Genomic DNA, 22,660 nt, shown 5'->3' with positions numbered 1-22,660 from the left:
ATAAAAGGAACACTACAAAGGGAGTAATTTGATCAGTTATAATGTTCTGACTAGCAGGTTCACTCTTGCAGGTCTTTCTAGGCTAACATTAAGTACTTACAGTAACTTTAAAGCAATGCACACAGGAAAAGTAAATACTCTTTCTATCAGGCCAGACAATTGTCATAACACTCATAACACGCATAAAACGTTATATAGTAATCTGCCCCAAAAAGTAAAAATAATGAAAAGCTCTTATGTTAGAACAGCTTTGCTAAGTACAGGTGCATACTGTATAAAAATAGACAAACGCAGAACATAAACTTCACACAAACAATTTCTCACGCATGAAGCAAAGCAGCAGCAGTCATGATTACAATATGCAAATAAAAGACAAGGTGTATAAATTAAATTATAAGCAAACTCTGCTAAATTGTGCTCCACTTTCAACTAGAAAGAGAGCTGACTGGTGTTGTTTTGCATTTCCACAAATCCCATTAATGCCTCGCCTACCCTGTTCCGGTCAAAGGTCATACCAGTTGAACTTGAAGAAAGAAAAAAAAGAGAGAGAGATTTATTTAAATTTTTAACCAGCCGAAATTTTGAGCTTTGAAAATATTGGATAAAGAAAAGCTACTGAAGTTTATTTTGTCTTAATAGTTTTTGTTAGATTTTTCCCAAATACAGTATCCCCAAGAAAAATGCAAAAAAAAAAGACCAAAATACAAGGATTGATTAATGTACTCCGGTGGCTTAAACAATGGACAATTGTTTCTATCAACTCTCTGCAAACGACACCATTATTCATACTACGCCCCTCTCACAACCTCTCTCTCTGTCTGACTTTTGCAGGGCCCCTCCACCGGCCTTCTGTCACTCACAGCTAATGGATGTCATTACCCAGTATGCCTACAATGACAGCTTATTCGACAATGGGACATGGGGCCTCAACGGGACGGAGCACGGCGAGAAGAATCCTTACAACTACTACGCCATGCTCCTCACCCTGCTCATCTTTGTTATCGTGTTTGGAAATGTGCTGGTGTGCATGGCTGTGTCCCGGGAGAAGGCGCTGCAGACCACCACCAACTATCTGATTGTCAGCCTGGCGGTGGCTGACCTCCTCGTGGCCACGCTGGTCATGCCCTGGGTCGTGTACTTAGAGGTAGAATATGAACGCACACGTGTGAATGAGTGTTATACATAATACAGTATGGTGAATATACTGACATGCCCTCTGCTCTTGTCATGCTCTATCTGCCTGGACGGCTCCACACGTTTAATAACAGGCAAGAAGTAAGGGGAATGAATACTGAAAAAGTTCATCTTATAAGGAAGTAATTCAGTGTGTTAAAGATCTTCTAAATGCCGAAGGTTTGGGGTTAAAGTCATCTGCCATAAGTTCAAAAGAGGTAAGAGTATATCATTTTGGAAGATTGGGACTCTTTCAGACCAGGGCGCTCAAGCAAAAGCAACTGGACTTTTGTGTGCTCAAAAATGCTTCTCCTTTTATCTGGGAGGCTTAAAAGAGCTTATGCACAGGCTCTGCTGTATAGAGCCTGCAAGCATGGGCTGACACTACTCAATGTCCACAGCCAGCTGAGAGTAAGAAAAAAGCACTTTACCATTGATGCTGTGAAGAACCTAATCGATCACACAACACAGCATTTCAAAGCATTCAAAGTAGCAGCGATAACTTGTAGCAGCGTTTGAGTAGAGAACTCACAGCACAAAGGACCAAGGGCAAAGACAGAGAAGAAACAGAAAAGTGGTAGGCAGATAACAGCACATGCACAGCAGACATACGCATCAAAGATAATACATCTGATAGGAATCATTCTCTACATGAAGGACTGCCTGGTTATCTGGTATATGCAAGCAAGCAATTTCTCATAAAAAGCATCTTGTCAGTGTGGTTCAAGCTTATCATTTTGGTAAGTGTTGACTAAAACAAGTTCTGACTAAAACAAACATACATAGCTGTAGGATTGTGCAAAAGATATCCAAATACTAATTGATACTAAGACTTAACTCAATTAATTAACAATACAAATTTGAACCAGCAACAATATTGTAAAAATAAATCCCATAAATAAGACAATATCTGGCCTTTCATAAATAGTTTTAGAATGGTCCATGACTAGTAAGACCATATGGTAACATTATAAAAGTCTTCTTTGTTGTGTGTTAAAATTACATTATTTTGTCTTAAAACATATTGTATTGTGACAACAGTGTAGGTGAGAATGTTCAAGTTTCCAAAGCACACCAGAGCACTGTGCACCTGTTTAACACAATCTATCTGATGCTTTAAATGCTTTTTTTTAATCTGCAGATCACTGATAAAATGAGAGTTCTAGTGTGAAGCTATATGTGGGGAATGTGAGGCGTTTTAGCTGTTTATTGTTGAGTTTAACGAGAAACAGAAGTTTGCACTGAATAAGGAGGAGACAAGACAATGTTTTCTCTGCTTCACTGCAGCACTGGCCCCTCTCCTTAAACTTTACAATAGTTTTTCCATCGGTCACAGACCAGAGGCCTGTCTGGATTCATAGGAAAACTGCAAAAAGGAGTTTTCAGCCTCTGCACCACACTCAAATTCAACATATTCCAATCACAGTGCAGGGTCGAGCAGGCACATTTGGGCACTCTCAGAGCACGTTAGAGCACTTTGGTGTGCTTTGGCTATAAGTTACTAGAATATGGCAGTGCCATTTATTTTTTGCACTAAGAACAGAAGAATGAATGATTTTGTTGTTTTTTTGTGTGATAATCATTTTGGTATTATGAATAAGACTGTCGAAGGACTGAATATCCTGTGCCTCTGTAGAGTAGTCCACTACAAAAACAAAAGCTGCATCTCAACTCCAGACGGAGGTAACAGCAGTGCTCCACAGAAAAAAGCCTGCTCTCAACCTCCCAACCGACAGTGTCACCCAAATGTCCGCGCACAAAAGGACAATTAGGTTGGAGGGAAAAAAACTGGGTACGGACTGCCCTCATGAATACCTCGGAGCAGTTACAAGGAGAAGGTCATTGCTGCAAAGAGAGAGTCTTATCTTATTATCACCATCACCTTGTGGAAGCATGGCTGTACCATGTTGTGTAGTCAATGACATTTGGGTAACATTGACGCCATGACAAACAAACATGGCTAAATACTGTATACTTAATTGTTCATGAAAATCTATAGAGGAAAAAATGTCACCAACAATAAGATAAATTCAGACCAGTACTGTTTGACCTCTGCACATCATACACCCACCCCCCATTTCAAGTACAGTGACTGTGGAACAAAGCCTGTTATCTACTGTCCCCCATTGTGACCACTCTCTATAGGATGAGTAGGAAGCAGAAGCACACGTTTAAACGCAGGTTCAAAGATCAATGGATGACACATCAAAGTGTCCTTACAACAGGAGAAGGTAGAGGACTGACCCTGAAGGACCCTGTGGGACACACCGACACACGCTAGAACAGCAAAGACACAAAATTGACTGAAAAAATCCAAGTACAAAGTATGTGACCAAGTAAGCACATGTTTCAACACGTGATATTTAACTTTGTATGTATTAATGATTAGGGTCAATCTTTAGAACATTGGGGCAGATGGTATGGGCTAAAGTAGAACGGGAACCCCCTTTGAGACTTGAGGACTGCTGTAGACCTAATTACCAGCTTTATAATACAGTACAATGCAAATGTACTGTGCAAAACTAAAAGGTTTGATTATTTTTAAAACTACACAAACTGAATGTCAATTTCCCTTGACTGTATCTGGTAAAATAATGAAATGTATTAATTTATATATTCATTTGAACACTGATCTATCTTAACACCAAAATATGCATTGCCTGGTTCCTGCCCACTCTTGACCAGCAGACCCCTAAGGCACTTAACATCTCCACAGAGGTTAAATACATACGATTTCCGCCAATCAACTATGACTTCTTTAATAAAATATGAAATGAATTCTGATTCGCTTCAACCTCTGCCCTTATATTTACATTCTCCAAGTGGATTGTGGTCTTACTCTTCTGGCTTTTAATAGAGCAGTTGTGCATGAAACTGTCAAAATGTCAGGCTGCCTCTTTCAGTCCGGGGCCTTGTGTTTATGAATAATTCTGCCTAATTGAGGTATGTGCCTTGCCTTTAGTGCTCAGTGGCAGAATAGTTGAATGTCAATTGTAGCACACAGCGGTTCACTTGGGTCCAACATAGAATGATCTCCAGTGATAAAGGATCAATAGTGCACAGGTTACCCTTTCACCAGAAGATCAGCTAATTTCTCCATCTATAGACTGGGTTCAGGGTTGTTTCTTTAGAGCACGCAGTGTGATGTAGAATGTAATATAAGAGGACTGTAGGGCTCCGATCCTCTGGTGTCTCTCAGTGGGTCTATGATGATTATCCCAGCGATCAGATTTCACTGAAAAAATCTATAGTCCTATTTCTGAGACTGTTTATAAAGCACAGCAAGGGTTAGACAAGTGACTGTTATGTGCAATGTGCTATAATCACAAAACATTAGCCAAGAAGCAAAAGGAACACAACATTTATACGCTTAACATTAGCTTATAACCACTAACTAACTAAACTAAAAGTTAAATAGAGCATTGGACTCCATGTGCTGCTCCATGTGCTGCTCAACAACATAACAAATATCTGTAAAACCAAAACTACAATAGAAAAAACACTTCTTGGGATATGGGGATACAGACCAACTACTGTTCAAGTGTACTTTTGAAGCCAATCAAAAGGCTTTTTCCCCTAATTAAAATGTTCTAAATCTCTGTGAACATAAATTAATTCTTAAACTAAGGTCAATGGGAGCACTGAAGTTTGCCATGGCCTCTACATTAAAATCATATTTGAAGCTCTCTGGGCTTATAGAATTTATGCTCATTGGTTTTCTTTGGCTGCTTGCACTAATGCTGGGATTAGGGGTTTAAGCAATTATGCTAGACACAGTTGTGGTCATTAAATAAGGCCAAACAATAAAGTAAATGGGTGCTCACTGAATGAGAAGAGTCTTGGGCTTGTGTGTGAGGCCCCCTAAAATTATATTTTCCATAATACATACAGTAGAACACACTGCTTCAACAGCAACAGCATTTTTCCTCAGTATTATTATGAAAAAACAAGTACACTTCTGCACCCAATAAACCATGAATCATCTATTAGTATTGTTATTAATGCACCAACTTTTAGAGCGTGCCAAAGTACTAAAAGTATTTCTTGCTGAAATAAAAAAGAGTTCCAAAGTAAATTTAGAGTTAAGTCACAGGCTGTTTCTATGTTATTTCAGCATGTACCCAAGACAGATTTTTTGCTCTGACTTCTCTTTGGCCTTCATTATTAAATGCTACATTAGCATTAATTACAGGTTTTGCACTCTCAGTCGAGTGTGTCGAGGGTAGTGGGGATATGCATGCCTCCAGTGAGAGTTAAAACATTCATGTTTGTAGTATTAAAACCAAAGCTACACAAGCACTGCGACTACATCCATAAATGCAAGAGGGCAGATTAACATCATGTAATTACGTTGTCATTTAAGGTATGACAAGTGCACTTAAGAATGTGACATCATAATTATAATACTGTTTAATTAAGGCTGCTCTGTCTGGACAGGTATCTGATTGCCTATCAATGATTGCCTATTCGATTGTCTGAATAAGCCTGCAGTGCTCTATGAATAAAATTGAAACTTTCAAATCAAATAACGTGTGCTTTTGATATAATGTAATGGTCTGCTTCACTTTGTATTGACCACTTTCACACTTCTCCTCAATTAATTTTTCAATTTCAAATTTCCTCATCCCTTTACAAACTCATTATGTACAGAAATTGTCAGAATTCTCTGCATACTACTTCAGGTAAATTAGGGAAATGTTGTCATTAGAGCATCAAACTGTTGGTGCCTAAGCCACTGTCAAACATAAAAAGCAGACCTATCATTTTGTCAGATTACAAAACTTAAAACATAAATTTAAACAGCAGATTTTTTTCCTGTAAATGACAGCTTGTATTCAAGTCTACTCGGTCTATATTCTAGATTAGGGCTGGACCAATTGTAAAATGTAAAATGTAATATCTGACAATCAAACACAAACACTTCTCCTGTCCTACTTCCTCTATTGCTCAGCATGTTTCATGTGCTTGAGTGTCAGGCAGATTTAAGTACTTTTAGTAGAATGCTTTATTTATAATTATGCCAAGTGGATTGTAATGAAATTGTGACTCAGGCGTTGAACTTTTTCACCCACCCCTATTTTACAGCAATGGCATGTTCTTAAAATTATGCACACTGCTGTGCAATGAATGATTGATAATGTAATGTGAGCATGTGGTAATCGTGTAAGTAAATAAAATAGTTAATAGGCAAGTAAATGCTTGAGATTTCATGAGAGGAGGCTGGAGCACTGAAGAGTACTCCTCAGGCTCCCACAACATTAAAGCATTACTATTAATTATGCACACAGCCTTGGGACAGAGATTAATCACAATCAAAATATAGGAAATGTGTTGATGGGCCCATAGAATGAAGTATTGAGACAGCAATGGAGTGGAAAGATCCTTAAGATAATGTGACATCTGACACACTAGCCTATGTCTGCTACTCTGATGAGGCTCTTTCTATCCTGGGGTCTGACCAAGTAATAAGAGGCAGTATGAATATAAATAGGTTTCGATCACATCTCTACTTTGCAAGCCACCTGGGGCTGTCATCCAAGATGCATGTTACGTGATAATTATCTCACTGGGTTGCCTATAGTTTTTGCCATAATTGAATGTTTAATTCATAAAGATGGAAGAATGAGACACAAAGTCGTGATTAAGCAATCAACACATGAAAACATGCCATCAGTCAGGTGTGCCTGCCCGCACCTAGGAAACACATCAGATGCATTTCTCTATAAAGTACAACTGGCGTCTGCTTCTCATCACAGATCATCTGTATAGGAATCAGAAGAGACAAGCCAAACCCATTCAATGTCTCTTTCAAACACCACATAAAATGCAGTTGTTCTCTATGTCTTTTTTTTATGACAGTTCATTTCCATACAGCCTGCGCTCATGGCTGACTTTTGCTTTTTATTCTTGTCTTCCCCTTGTGTTCCTTGTTACTGATGCGGAAATAATGTGAAAGAATATACAAGGAGGCTTGACTGTCACCATGGCTTTTTTGTTGCTAAGAGAAACACATAATTTCTGAAAAAGGTCCCTTCTCTTTGGGCAAGTGGTCTATAGATTTGCTGTGTTGACTCTGGCTGTAAACTACTACTTCTTTGTGTTTTTCTTGTGTCTTTTAGGTGGTGGGAGAGTGGCGCTTCAGTAAGATCCACTGTGACATCTTTGTCACTCTGGATGTCATGATGTGTACTGCCAGCATCCTCAATCTCTGTGCCATCAGCATTGATCGGTGAGTGGGCCATTGCTCAGCTTGTTTAGCCCCTCCTGCCTATCAGGCTTCCTGCTAGCATTCTCAGTGGAAATCTTTAGTTTGTGAACTTTAGTTTACACAAGGAGTAGTGCTTCCTTTATATGTGGCAGCAGAGCTCACATGTTTATTGGCACATTAAGTGCTGTGTGCAGACATGGATTTTACACCATGTGCAACATCTTCCATAATGTCAGCTGTTGCTCTGCACCAACCGTAATTATGGGCAAGCAGATGTTGCAGGGCTACCAAAGTACAGTTCTCATTATGACAAATGGATGCCATTGTGTGCATCTGCATGCAAAACTCATGCACGTGAATGTCGGAGACAAGACTAAGTATGGTATAGTACTGTTTTAAAGCATTAGGCAGGTCTTAAGACAAAAAAACTGCATCTCATCAGGTCTGCCAAGTTGTTAAGTACATTTTGCATCATGCTTTAGTATATTTATGGAGAATTGTCACGTGGCAGCATGGACTTGTATACAGAATCTAACTTAATCTTACTTCAAGATCCACAAAATTTAAAAATACATTACAGTATCTACATTTTAAAGTACTCCCAAAATGTCTGTGCATACTTGCATTATACAAAACAAATCATTAAATAGGATTACATTCTGCAATTCTGTAAAACCAGCTGCATCAAACGTCATGTGACGTCACTTACAAAGCCATAAACATATTTCTCGCTCATATTTTCTCTCTTATCAACTTCTGTCATGTTTAATTTGACTTGATTTTCTGCTTGGCTGCATTCCCATTTCAAAGCCAAGGAAAACAAATCATCACTGCAGACACACAAGTGCACAATTTTCACCTAAAATGATTGAATTAATCTTCATCTCAGCAGAACAACAATTATTTGAAGTCTTGTTGTACATATTTAAAAAAACAACATAAAATGTTTATTTGTTCTCTATGACACAGATAGTATATGCAGCTCTTTTCTTTTTGAGCATTGCTCAGAAAAACAAATCTGACAGCATTGTGAATGAGTTTCTCCTGGAGATTTCTGCCCCTACACCAACTGTGTGAGTCCAGAAAAGAGAGACAAACAACTACTTAAAGTTTGTGTGGTTGGTTTTCAACTCTGGGCACTGTTGTAACTTTCACATGAACAGCTACATGTACACAGTGTGCACAGGTAGGCATATGATGCCTATACATCAATTAATACAAAAACTCCGGTATAACTAGGATTCAGAATGTGTGCATTGAAATATCCCAATAATGAAAATATCTGTGCTTCTTATGTCATTCTCACATTATATTTGTTATATTTCATTAAACCTTCACTTGCTCAAAGCTTGGTACTTGAACACACATGCACACTGCTTCTTAGGACTGATTTTGTCCGTTAGCTTATAAGACTCTTCTGTTTTAAATACAATAGAAAAAGGTATAGGACATAAATGGAGGAAAGAACAATTGAATGACAAATGAAAATGCCAAGACTTCTGACACACTGGCTTCTTGTAAGCATAACCCCAAAGCCCATAACCCTTAGCTTTTCTGTTGATTTTTTTGAGTATTTGGTGCAGTACCTTTATTTAATGTTTACTATTACCTGGTGAGCCATATACAGTACAAATGTATATTATTAGGTATGTAACATAGACTATAGTGTAAAATGAGTATCTGAACTGCTTTGTGTCTAACTAACAAAAAAGTCTGATTTTGTGAACCATGGGGGATGATATTCATAGAAAAAAACACTTTCACATTCTTTTATATCAACCACCACATTGCCTGCATTCATCTTCAAGTACCTCACATTAGGAACACAATTATTCCATCCATTTTCTCCTTTCAAGCACTGACTACACTAATCGGACACTTGAAATTCCTATTCGTCTGTACAGTGCATTCAGCCCTTTTAACCAAGCTGCACAAAAGTGAATGAGTTATACATCCTGTAGATGCACTAAAACCAGTTTTCATACATCACTTCTACAGACATGCTTCAAGTGAGGCACGTTTGCTTCAATTTCCACTAGGTTACAAAGGGGTAGCTCTTTCCTTGAGATACATTCACAAGTACTTCTCTAACGTCTTACCTTGTTGTCATTGCAGGTACACAGCGGTTGCCATGCCGATGCTGTACAACACTCGGTACAGTTCGAGGAGGCGGGTCACAGTCATGATCTCAGTGGTGTGGGTGCTCTCCTTTGCCATATCGTGTCCCTTGTTGTTTGGCCTAAATAACACAGGTATATTATTTTAATTCTATCTTAATTCCTAAAACAGTGGGCATGATGGTCAAGTTGTTTATGTTATAATTTGGTGCTTTGGTACCAATCAGAAATCAGAATGAGCCTCATGTGAATCTCTTATTTGTGTTGCCAGTTCAGAGATCCAGTTTGTTTAAACATAAGAGGACTCTTTTTGATCTGAATCCTCATTATCTAAATCCCAGCACATGCAGACCTGGCCTAGCATGGCAGAATCAACCCAGGTTCAGTTGTGATTGGAGTACTTAAAACAGTAAGAGCGCTGGCTACCTTTAAAGATTTACTGCAACAAATTGTATAAAAATAACATACACTTGCACAATTGCCCATTTCAATTGATGCTACAGCTACAGCAAAAAAGACCACAAAATTATGGATTTTTTGTAAAATAAAGTAATTTTCCAAAAAGCAGTTGATGCATCTACTGACATGTGGAGTTGTTTTAATGTGCCAAATGTTAAAATGTGTAAACTGAAGTCATTCTTGCCTCCCCTGTATACATGGAAAAACAGTTTGACTCTAGTCTCGATTTTCTTAAGACAAGAGACTTCATTTCTCAGTGATGTACTGTGGATCAAAGATAATATGTCTGCTAAGCAACTAGTGTATGGTCTGATTTTACTTATCAGAAAAGTTTCATGAAGTATGTGTACTGATCAGTCTAACAGAAATAAAGTGAATATTTGAGTGATGTGATGCTGCATGTCAGAATGTCTTAAGGTCACAGCTGCAATTTTATTTATTTTATTTCCTTATAAATGCATTTTATTTTATCATATGTGTGTGTGTGTGTGTGCGTGTGTGTGTGTGTATATATATATATATATATATATATATATATATATATATATATATATATATATATATATATATATATATATATATATATATATATATATATATATACACACATATAAATATGTATTTTTTTACTATTTGTATGTTGCACTATACTGCCAAAGCACATTCTAAGTAATAAAGCTTTTTCTGATTACAAGTTAGAGCTGTTAGAAATATTGAAACTACCCTCAATCATTAGCGAGTAACCTTCATTCTTTGTTTCTTCTTCACAGCCACACGTGATGAGTCCCTTTGTGTGATTGCAAACCCGGCCTTCGTGGTGTACTCGTCCATCGTGTCCTTTTATGTGCCCTTCATCATTACGCTGCTGGTTTATGTGCAAATTTATGTGGTTTTACGGAAGCGCAGGAAACGCGTCAACACCAAACCTAAGCACCGAGTGTGTCAGCCCACGGAGCCTGATGTGGCCACCTCATTCAAGGTAACCCCCCACCACATCAGATGAATTCAGCCTGTACTTCCAGGGACAACTGTCAATACACTGACTATTCACCACTGTTCAAGTACAACATTTATCTGAAAAAGGTCCATTGAGTTTAACACTAGACTAGGACAGTTTGGACCCAAAATAGAAAAATATATTTAATATTGACTTAGAAAAAGCGTCACCTATTAAAAACATAAAGTGACTGCACCATATGAATCCTATTAGTTTGAAGCAGGTTCACACTGTGGCCATATCGTGAGGGAATGAGATATTATCTTTAGGGAACCAGATATTATCTTGTGGGAACAACTTACTAACAAACAGCTTAACCCTCACTTTGCTGGCCGGTTTAGACTTAAATATGGTTCTGCAGTGCATTATTGGCAACATTTGCGCCCAGGTGCCAAGTGAGATACCTTAGGAGAGTTGGTTTACCACCACACCTAACCCCTTGGTTCACCGTGAACACAGGGCACAAGCTTGGCATATCCATGGCCGCAGGTAATGATCTCTGCACTGTGCAGTATAGTGCACTACACACACATATTTGAGCCGAGTGGCTCCTCTGTCACTGCCAGAGTTTAATTAACTACAGCACTACATACAAACTAGCCTACTGTAGGCATCTGAGCAATCAGCAAGTTGCTGGACACACAAAAGACAACAGTCTATGGCCAGTAAATGGACACATTCATCAAAGCCCCAACAAGTTACTAATCACTAGTTTCAAACAAACCTTGTGTCATCCAGTCATGGACTACATCTACAGTCAGTTTTATTAATATCATAATGTTATAATCTAAAAGTAAGGTAATCTAACTTGTCGAAGTTTTGCAAAGGTAAGATAAATATTCACAAGAATTATCCAGGCTGCGTGTCTCAGCTACACTACTCGTAGTGTCTTGCTCCCAACATGTAAAATCCATATGACCAAAACCTCAAAACAGTTTGGCCTATATTTTTACTTCACAACCACGTTCAAGTCAAGTTAATATATTATATATTTTAAATATATTTTAATATTTTTTTCCCTTGAGAAAATATTCTCACATGATACGACGATCTCCTTCCCTCAAGATATTCTAGATATTTTATGGCCACAATACACACACAGTACACACACACACATACACACACACACACACACACACACATATATATATCACATATATATAATTTAGATTCAAGGTTTGCATGGTTTCATGTTTGAAAGCTCTGAGTTGAATACAATGAATGAAATTAATACAACCCCCGTTGTAACAGTGATGAATTGACCAAGGGGTTAAATAATTCAAATGTATTATAGTAATAACAATCCTAAGTCCTATTTCTTGTTAATAAATGTGAAATGAAGCAGCTTGGTTTTTGGTACAGCACAAAACCACTGATTTTGAATTCTGTTAATAATATGCAACATATAATGAAACACATTTTACACAAAATGAATGCAAGACTTTCTTTGGTCTCTTTTTCAAAGGCAATAGCACGAGAATGCCCTTTCAGTTAATTTGCTCTTTTTATGAAACTTCAGTCAATAATTTTCTCAAGCCAATTATTTGCAATGATTTTATAGAACAAGGCACTGTAGAATGGAAAAAAACCAGACAAGAAAAACATTGATTTTCTTTAAAAAAACAACAACACACACACACACACACACAATGGATTAAATTCAGCCAAGGACCGTAAGGCCAACCTCCAGTTGCACCTTGATCCATTGAAACTTTCCATTTCCGTGTGCAAATGAAATACAACTTATGCATGAAATTTTAACCTGGATTCATCTGTTTTGAACCTGTCTGAGTGTCAAAAGCCATCACGCGACACTAATTATGATGGTCCTAACTGACCTTTTGCTTTCCCGAGTATTGATTTTACTGTCATTGTGAAACCCAATGGCCTTAGCACAGGAAGCCAAGTAATGCATTTGATCCAGTGCACTTTACTGAGCTATTTGGGAGGGACTATTTTTTGCACCTTTCTATATGTAAAATCCCAGTTGTTAAACTGACAATGACCCTGTATATCAATAACCAATTTCTTCTAGAGTATATGGCTTGTATATGATTTAAGTAACTGTCAAGGAATCGTTCCTGTAGTAAATAATCAAATATCAAGATGCAGTAAAAACTTTACAAAGATGTTTGTCACTGAACAGATCCCTCTGACCAGAGCAGTGAAACCTGTGCTTAGACAGTGCACGTCAGTCCTGTTTTGACACTGTAGTTTCTACTGACCTGACACAGCTGTTTTTGTTTCAGGATAAATGCACTCATCCAGAGGATGTGAGGCTGTGCACCATGATTGTTAAATCTAATGGGAGTTTTCCTGTCAACAAGAAGAAAGTGGTGCGTGTTTTACTTTTATCTCAAAAGATCATTTCTTTCAACTAGTTTGTCATGTGAAAATACAATTCGACAGGACATCTTCAAATTGTTTCCTATGACTTAAATGAACTTACACAGGGGGATCATAATGCTCAAGCTGTTTTCTAAATGACAATAATTGTACGTTTGTTTATTGCTATTATCTGACACAGATATTTATCAAAGATGGCAACGAGGGAGAGGATCTGGAGCTGGATGAGCTCAACAACAGTGGGGACAGTCAGAAACTAAAGCAGCAGCCGCAATGCACTCTGGGAGACACTCCAGCTACTAGTCACCAGATGCTAATGCCTAACAAAGCCAACGCTAGCCCCACCTCATGCCCACCAACACCCCCAGAGGATGGGAGGACCGAGAAGAATGGGGAGCGCCCCAAAGAGCCACTGGCCGGTGCTACTCCTGTGGTGGCCAAAGCCTTCCAGACCCAGGCCTTGCCCAACGGCAAAACTCAGACCTCTGTCAAGACTCTGAGCAAGAGGAAGATATCACAGCAGAAGGAGAAAAAGGCCACTCAGATGTTAGCCATTGTCCTTGGTAAGTCCATCTCAAAGAATACAGTGAAATATAGTAACACGTTTACTGTGTATGTGCACGCTCAACTCAAATGCAGACACGCAGACCAGTACAAACCAAAACTATTTTCAATGTTAAATTCAACAAATGTGGCTGTACTTGACTGTCAAGCTTCTGAAGTCCCGAATGGCATCTGTCATATTTTATATTCATCCAATTATTGTTGGTGTAACTAAGACAGAAAAGGTAAACAAGGTAACCCTGATGGAACTGAAAGCATTCAGATGTAGTTTTATAACTGTATTAGCTGGATATGTTTAACTGTCCAGTCCTTTGCTTTTCACTAATGCTGCTGTCTTTGTTCCTCCACAGGTGTGTTCATCATCTGCTGGCTGCCATTCTTCATTACACATATCTTAAACACCCACTGCACCAAATGCAAGGTCCCTGCTGAAATGTACAACGCCTTCACCTGGCTGGGCTATGTGAATAGTGCTGTAAACCCCATCATCTACACCACTTTTAATGTGGAGTTCAGAAAGGCATTCATTAAAATCCTGCATTGCTGAACTGCTCACTCATGATCAGATCAGACTGACGAGAGAACTGATGCATGTATTTGGGCAAATACCTCATCTTTACAAAGGAAACACAGCACATCAGAAATGCTCTGTGGCCCAATTTACCAGTGGGACTGATACTAATGGAAGTGCCATACAGAAGCTGGGGTCTGTGTGGACAGTGTGTAGACTCATTTTCTCAAAGTCATTGAATGTAAAACAAGAAATGTCTGTAACAAACCTATTTTCATTAAGAATACAGAAAAAGTGTATCATTGGTCTTCAAAGTCGCCGAATGAGCCATCTGTGTATACTGCACACAAATTACAAAAAGGCTATTTATTGTGTGTGAGTGTGCTCTATGTTTTTCTAATGAAATTTTATTGCAAATGTAATAGATATAAGATGAGTGTCCATAGCAACATTACTACTGAAGCTCTTAATGTTGAGGTCTATTATTGATGAGAATGTGTGTTCAAAAAACATGGGACAATGGCTGTATTATGTGGCTATGCCAATATCCACATTGTTGCAATTTTATAAATTGTATTATTATTATTATTATTATTATTATTATTATTATTATTATTATTATTATTATTATTATTATTATTATTATTATTATTATTATTATTGTTACTATGATGATTATTATAACAATTATTACTATTATTTGCTGTACATAGTTTTCTTAACACATCCTTAACTGTGATTATATGCCTGCAAAGGAAATGCATGCAACACTGCTCCTCTACTTGACTTCTAATGAAGTATATGTTAACAGAAAACAAAAGATATCCAATAATGACCTGCTGAAGTGCCACATGAATATCAGTGTTCGCTGTGTAGTGTATAAAATCAAAAACACCCATAAACAACTCAGTCTCATTAAACCAGTGTCTCTTTGACTCCTAACTCCTGCCACTTGACTAATGTTGTTTACTGGGAGGAACAGTGAGCGTGCTGCAGTCGCCTTGTTTCAGCTGCAAACTAATGGCCTGTGAGTGGACTTTACAGCCTCCAGGTAGAATCATTTGGCTGTGTGCAGCCCCTCATGCTGCCCCCTAGGGCTTCTGCTGACTAAAAATGAGGTTAACTTGGCAAAAAAAATAAAACAGTCACAGTAAAAAATCTCGGTATGTTGTTTTCACACATAATTTTGACACTGTGTTCAAATGAGCTGTGACAGAGTAGTGTGGCATCAGTGTAATGTACTGCAGAAAAGTGGGATTTGTTTGTCCAACATGATACTATGGTGTGTATGCTGAGAAACATTTGTTTTTGTCACATATAATAATTTACATCTCAATATAACTAAAATAAACATTCAATCAAAACCATGGTGTCTTCTGTAAAAAAAAAAAAAAACAACACTGTAAATAATAATTATTCCCAAATAAATTCATTAACCAGCCAAAAAGGGACAGTCAACTTATTGCTCAAACCTCAAACTTTAAGCAAAGCAAAGTTAGTACAGTGTAAAACCAAAGCCTAATTCACTATTCAGAGCAAGTTGTCCAAACACTGTCCAAAGCAATCCAGAACAGTGATGCACTGATCCAGCTTTTTCAGTTCCAATACCGATTCCAGTACTATAGCTTTAAGTATCTGCCGATACCTGATATCAACTGATACCAGTGGACAATGACAAGTGATCAGAGTATTTATTTTCTTAAAACAAAAATAAAACAGGACCACACTGATCCAAATGTGTTATGTAGCTGTTATTTATTTAATGAAATAAGAGATTTAGTCTTCAGTCGACCAAATTTCTTCAGGTGACTAAAGTGCAACTTTAGAGCTATAGCTGATATAACTCATATAACTAATATAACTAACATAACTGATATAACTGGCATAACTGTTACAAATAATATAACTGTTATAAATAATTTAACTGATATAAATTATATAACTGACATAAGGTATCAGTCTTTTTGGACAACAAGTACATGGACTGCTGCAATTGAAGACTCTTTAAAACCACCATATAATGGAATTGGATATCTTTTCCTGCCCTGTTCTGGGCGCGAATTTGTTGAGTCTAGGCCATTTTGTCAGTTTCAGAGCTTTGCTTTTGGCACTGGCTCTAGACTGATGTGATGTTCTTGGTGACAGAGCTTAATGGACTTGTGATGTCTCTGAGGACATTTGGATTCCATTTGACCCATGGCAATGGTTATCACAGCCCAGTTGTTATAGAAGAAGTCATAAGAAAGAGGACGAAGGGTTCTTGATAACAACCAAAGAAAAAAGTCTAATAGTGCTGCCAGTAAAAGCCCTGGCCAATATTTCACAATGGGTAACATAAAAAAAGTATCAGAGGATTGAACAGCTGCTTTGCACTAAGGAGCCATTTGGACTTTCTCTTTTACAATGAATGTGAATAGGAGACATACATATACTCTGTTATAAATTCCTCTGGGAAAATGTCTTCCAGCAATAAACCTGACCAACACAAATCATGGCTGACGTGTGCTGTATGTTGGCACCATTCCTGTCATAATGAGGGCTAGTGAATCATTTTAATTAGCCTATTCACAGCTAACAACTTTACATATGCTTTTATTTATAGTTACACCTAGTAACAAGCATTTAAATCAGTTAATGACAACATATTGAGGGCTTATAGTTCTTTAAAGAATTATGTACCTCCCATCAAGGCTGCCAGCTTTATTCAAACACAAGGTCATTTTATTCATAAGAAAACAAGTAGACATCAATATCTAGTGCCAAGGAAAAACACACTAGAATAAACTATCAATTTAATATATACTCTAAGATGCTTATCCATCCACAAAAACAGTCAAGCTAGTCAGAAAGACCTGCTCCAAGGCATCAATGCCACAAGGAAGAAGCTGTTACACCTGGACTAGAAACTTTAAATGGATAAATGCTCACAAAATATTTAGATGAAACATACACAGAGCCCACAAAAACAACACACTGACTGCTTATTAGAAATATATACTGTAAATTATAACGTCTTAAAACTAGAGTTGAGTTTAAATGAAATCCCGTTTGCCTCAACAATACTACTGATGCCATCATTGTGTTTCTGGAGGGGTTTGATTAAAGTTGTGATTATTCAAAAGAAATCAGAGCCCGGAGGTAATCAAATGTACGTTGTCGCCCTGGAACTCTGGTCCATCTGTTCACATCAGTCCTGCCACCAGAGAATCTACGCCAATATATATAACACTTTCTCTGTGTCAGTGTTGGTTCTACTTTGTGCTTACTGTTTCTTCACCATCGCTGGTGTTCTTGTTCTTAACATTGTTGATATGTTTTTTTTTTCTGTTGCTATATATATATATATACATACATACATACATACATACACACACACACATTCTTTTTTTGTTCTGTTTTTTGTGCAGCATTAAGTGTACTGGATACATGTGTGCATTTGCTTGAAATAAATAAATAAATGAAAATGAAATGAAAGTTCGTGTTCCTCAAAAGAAATGTGGCCTACATAATTCACTGCTGTCTTCTCACTTTAACAGCTGTTTGATTTAGAACAATTCAATGTAATTTTTACTTAACCTTTATGTTTCCAGGCAAAACATTAAGAACAACTCTTTATAGTGCTGCACATTTTAACATTGTACAGTTGCCAAATTATATTCTTATTTATCTTAAAATTATAAAACATTGTTACTCAACTGCTATATGCTGTTTAGGATCAACAGTACGTAAAATATATTCATTACAGTTTGAGAGCTATTAACAACAATAACCCAACCTTTTACTATTGAGGTTATTTGTGTCCACAGACTTTTGTCTGTGGACACAAATAACCTCAATAGCCAGTGTTTTCCATAATCCTGTTGTTATACAGTGTATATGTCACATATGATTGCAGTGTCATTATATCCATTATATAGAAGCTTTGGCTGGGATAAGTGCTAATACAAAGCAAAAACTGAATACACAATGATCATAAAAGGACATTATGTTCATTCATGACACACCAACTCGTGTGCATTTATACACGTGAGGTGGGTCCAGTAACCAGCAGCATTATGATATGGTTTAAAGTGAATATATTTGGGCTAAGGTTAGAGTTTAGGTTAAGGTTAGCTAAGTAGTAATTATGGCTGTCCCCATATAGCATGTATACCTAAAATGAATGTATTAACCAGTAAGCATAGGAAGCATTGTTTATTACTTCCGTATATGATGATGAAATATTGTCATGTGAGCACTTGGCACAAAGACAAAGTGTCCCAGAAGACTGCTGTCTGTCTTTTACCTTTGCTTTCCTGTGTGTCTCCTGTGGGTGTTTTTCCATGTCACCTCTGTGTACTGCGCGCTGCTGCAACACACTTGTCCAAATATAGCCAGGGAGGCTGGAGAAGGAGAGTTCAAACAGAGGTGTGCTGTGTGTTGAAGAAATAACAGGACTCTTAATTAAGTGCGTCATCCTAAATTTGCAGTATTTTCAACAATAACCTAAAGGCTGCAAGGTCTCAAATGAGATTACACTGCACCATAGCAAGTAGTTGCTTCTAAGGAGCAGGCCTTTAAGCTTGGCTATGTATCCCCATTAAACTGATTAGGGTGATATGCTATAGGGGATAAAGCTGATTTCTTGAAAGTCAAACAATTGCAAAGCATATTGTTCTTTTTGATAAGGCAGCAAGTAGAATGCAAATCTTCAATTATTGCTTCTTTGAAACCCTGTTCCCAAAAAAATACAATAAACCTAATGAAATTTATTAAAATCTGTTGATTGTGGTAAGTGAAATCTAATTGAGCAACTAACAAACACTCAAAGGAATTAAAAATGTTGCAATGTGATAAGTGTTTTTGCCTCAAACTGTTTAATGGGACAAAAAATAAATAAATCAGCCAATGTGACTATTACCAGGTTATAAATAAATGACTGTAAGCAGTCATGTGTCCAGTAGCTACATTAATATTCAAGGATTAGATGCTGCATTTAAAGCACAGTCACCCTAAACACTCCAAATCGCTCACATATATGACCTTTGTAATGTGGGTTGGATTAGCCATTTCACAGTGTGTACCAGCAATACGCCTTCAGGAAAGAAACCGTTTTTAACTAGGGACACTCATTGTTAAGAAGAAAGGGGCACTAATATTGAATTATAAATATGACTAATACTACATTTTCAGGATGTGCTTTTAGAATTAACAATATAGACAAGAGCCACTCATGACCATGTCCTTGGTGCATCTATTTAATCTGGCCATGCTTCAAATTCTTTTTCTGGCTCTTTTCAATAATGTCATCCTAATTATTGCTATAAAATTGTTGAAAACATCATGACACACACTGCCTGCTCTACTGATGACATGAATGACTGATGTGGTGGTGGATGAAGGTCAAAGAGGTTGACAGAGGTGCAAATGTGTGCATGGGCTCACCTCACCTGTTAACTTGTTGTTCCACCGTCTGTCAGCTTTGGTCCGACCAAGGCCTTCACAGGCTTAGAGATGATCCGTCCGCACAGGTTAAGAATGATTATCGGAGGATTACCTTTGTTTATTGATGGGAGAGAAAATAAATGTGGCTGAAAAATGTCATTAAGGAAAGAAGAAAAGGCATTTTTAATGTCTAAAATACCTCATGTGTCAACCCAGCCAACAGAAGACCATCACCGACCTTGTCTCTGGAGAACAAAGTGTCTCATATTAGCTCCAAAGGCTCCCATCTGAAAAGTGTCCTGTGTCCTGAGAATCATATGTCCTTTTTCCTGGAGATATAAAGAAAGTGAAAGATGTGTTTTAACCTAGATTCTGTTAGAAATTGGTCTTAATCTCATAAAAGAGACAATTTACATGAAACATGCACTATGGCCAAAGGCTGCAGTATAATCATTTTGCAAATCAGCTGTTCAGTGAAGCAAATATGTTTCATTTTAATTACAAAGTTTAACTTATCTTCCCAGTAACATGCTGACTACACTGTTTGGATATCGCTACAAATAATTTTCATGACAAAGATGTTGTAATCCCCACCCACAACTGCTGCTTCATATAGTGTATGAAGAATAGTTTACTGATAAGCCAATGTCTTATTCGCCAAAGTGATGGTAAAAGACAGGAACTGCATCAAAGCTCAATGGAGTGGGTAATATGCTGGCTGTCCTCATTTGCCCACACCTCTCTCCTCCGCGAGGATAGCTTTCGGGCAAAAAGCAGAGATGTCGGGTTTAAGTAATCATATGCCCCCCCAGGCAGACAGAGGACTGATCTGATATCAAATCACGCCACACTATAGGAGCAGCAGGAGAGATAATTGTACAGTTAGATAATTAGAGCGCTCTCTTGGTTCACACACCGCAGTCATAATCACGTTCTTGGGGAGATGGGCCCCAGTTCCTCCCCACTTACATCAGCTTTTGCACATCACAGTCAGCTCTCTTTCTTCCTCCTACACTCAATAATCACAGAAGGCCCCAAAATCAGGAGATTCACGTGGATTTCTAGGTGGGTACGGTCATGTGGCTGAGCGGTGACCATGCACTCAATGACAATTAAGGTAGTAAGTAAAATAAGTAAAGTAATAATAATAATAATTATGCATTTTATTTATAAGCGTTTTTCAAAACACCCAAGGACACTGAACAAGATAAAAATTAGATAAAAACATACAAATACAATAAAACTGTCATGATGTCAGTTTTCCCTGTCCTCCCGTGCTCTCTCCCCCTCCCCTACCTGTGTGTCTGGAGCTGGGTGGAGTGCCTGACTCCTCCCGTGCACACCTGGGGTGCATCAGCCTAATCACCACCACCTGCTGCTGAGTACAAGAAGGCTTGGCAGTCTACACTCGGTGCCAGACCGTCCGCGTGTAAAACGTGAATGTTTCTTGCTAAGCTTTGTTATATGGTACTTTCCGGCAAATGCTCATTTGGATTTATGCACCCTCCAGATTCCTGCCTCTACTCGCCCAGCTCCTGCCGCCACGTTCCAGTCCCGGTATCGCTTCCAGCTCGTCTTGTCTCCTGCTCGTCTCGTCTCCTGCTCGTCTCGTCTCCTGCTCGTCTCGTCTCCTGCTCGTCTCGTCTCCTGTCCGGTCCTGGTCTCTGGTTTGTCACCCGCTCCCCGCTCTGGTCTTCGTCTGATCCGCCTGCCCTGGTACCGCACCTGCTTCTATCCCCGTCCTGGTCCTGTCCTGCCCGCCTCTACCTGCACCGCACCCGCCTGACCCGTCTCCCGCTCCCCGGTTCCTGTACCTGCTCTTGTGACCTGTTTAAAGACTGCTTTTTCACCGCTGTAAATAAACACTGTTAAAACTGCTCTGGTCTGCATCCTTTGGTCCTATCCGCACCGTTACGACAGAACGGTCTGGCCACTATGGACCAAGCAGGCTCAGATCCGGACCAGATGCGCCGCCTCACGCACTCTCACCCCGAGGCGGTGCTGGGTCAGCACGAACAATCCATTCGAACTCTATTGGAGCTAAATCAGACATTGTCCCAGCAGGTGGCACAGCTTAACCACCAGGTGGCCGCGCTCCTCGTCACCCCGCCTGCTGCAGCTGGAGCGCCACCATGCCTCCCGGAGCCGAGAGGCACGGATCCGGAGCCGTATGCTGGACAACCTCACCTCTGTCGCGGATTCCTGTTCCAGTGCGAGTTCATGTTCCAGCAATGCCCTTCTCGTTTCAGCTCGGGGGCCACCAAGATCCGATATATATGTGGATTACTCCGGGGCAGAGCTCTCCAGTGGGCAGAGGCGCGCCTAATGAAGACGTCTGTGGATAGCCTGGATTTTAATGAATTTGTGTCCACGTTTAAGCTGGTGTTTGACCACCCGCACTACCAGGACAATGCTGCCTCCCGGTTATTGACTCTCAGCCAGGGCTCCAGGACGGTAGCGGATTATTCCATTGAATTCTGGACACATGCGGCGGAGCTGGACTGGACGGACAGCGCGCTGCGGGCTGTGTTTGTGCGGGGCCTGAACGAGACTTTGAAAGATGAATTGGTTTCCCGGGACGAACCCACCGACCTGCGGACCCTCATCTCCCTCACTCACCGTATAGACAACCGCCTACGGGCTCGTCGCCGAGAGAGACGCCGGTCACCGGTCCCGCCGGAGCCACGCGCTGCCCCGCCCCCGCCGGATGAGCCCATGCAACTCGACAGGACCCTTGTGTCGACCGAGGAGCGTCAACGGAGGCGTCGTCTGGCCGGGGCTTGCCTCTACTGCGGTGAGCGCGGACATTATGTGGTCACTTGCCCAGTTCGGCCAAAAGGGGGGGCCCACCAGTAGCACTG

The 22,660-nt window shown here is 39.2% G+C and overlaps 1 protein-coding gene across 1 annotated transcript in view; it reads left to right on the top strand.

The window, feature by feature from the left end:
* The window catches only part of drd2a (dopamine receptor D2a), a 29,891-nt gene extending 15,480 nt beyond the window's left edge, over window positions 1–14,411 (top strand). Inside the window, exons 2-8 of the mRNA XM_033977665.2 lie at window positions 832–1,144; window positions 7,293–7,402; window positions 9,497–9,633; window positions 10,728–10,936; window positions 13,204–13,290; window positions 13,482–13,863; window positions 14,215–14,411. Coding sequence (XP_033833556.1) covers window positions 866–1,144; window positions 7,293–7,402; window positions 9,497–9,633; window positions 10,728–10,936; window positions 13,204–13,290; window positions 13,482–13,863; window positions 14,215–14,411 — 1,401 coding nt within the window. The 5' untranslated portion in view covers window positions 832–865. The remainder of the gene's footprint in view (window positions 1–831; window positions 1,145–7,292; window positions 7,403–9,496; window positions 9,634–10,727; window positions 10,937–13,203; window positions 13,291–13,481; window positions 13,864–14,214) is intronic.
* The last annotated feature ends 8,249 nt before the right edge of the window (window positions 14,412–22,660 follow it).

Source organism: Periophthalmus magnuspinnatus, chromosome 13 (assembly GCF_009829125.3).
Source record: "Periophthalmus magnuspinnatus isolate fPerMag1 chromosome 13, fPerMag1.2.pri, whole genome shotgun sequence".
NCBI classification, from domain to species: domain Eukaryota; kingdom Metazoa; phylum Chordata; class Actinopteri; order Gobiiformes; family Gobiidae; genus Periophthalmus; species Periophthalmus magnuspinnatus.
Note: the sequence above shows the minus strand (reverse complement) of the source record. Positions and strands in the feature narration are given on the sequence as shown.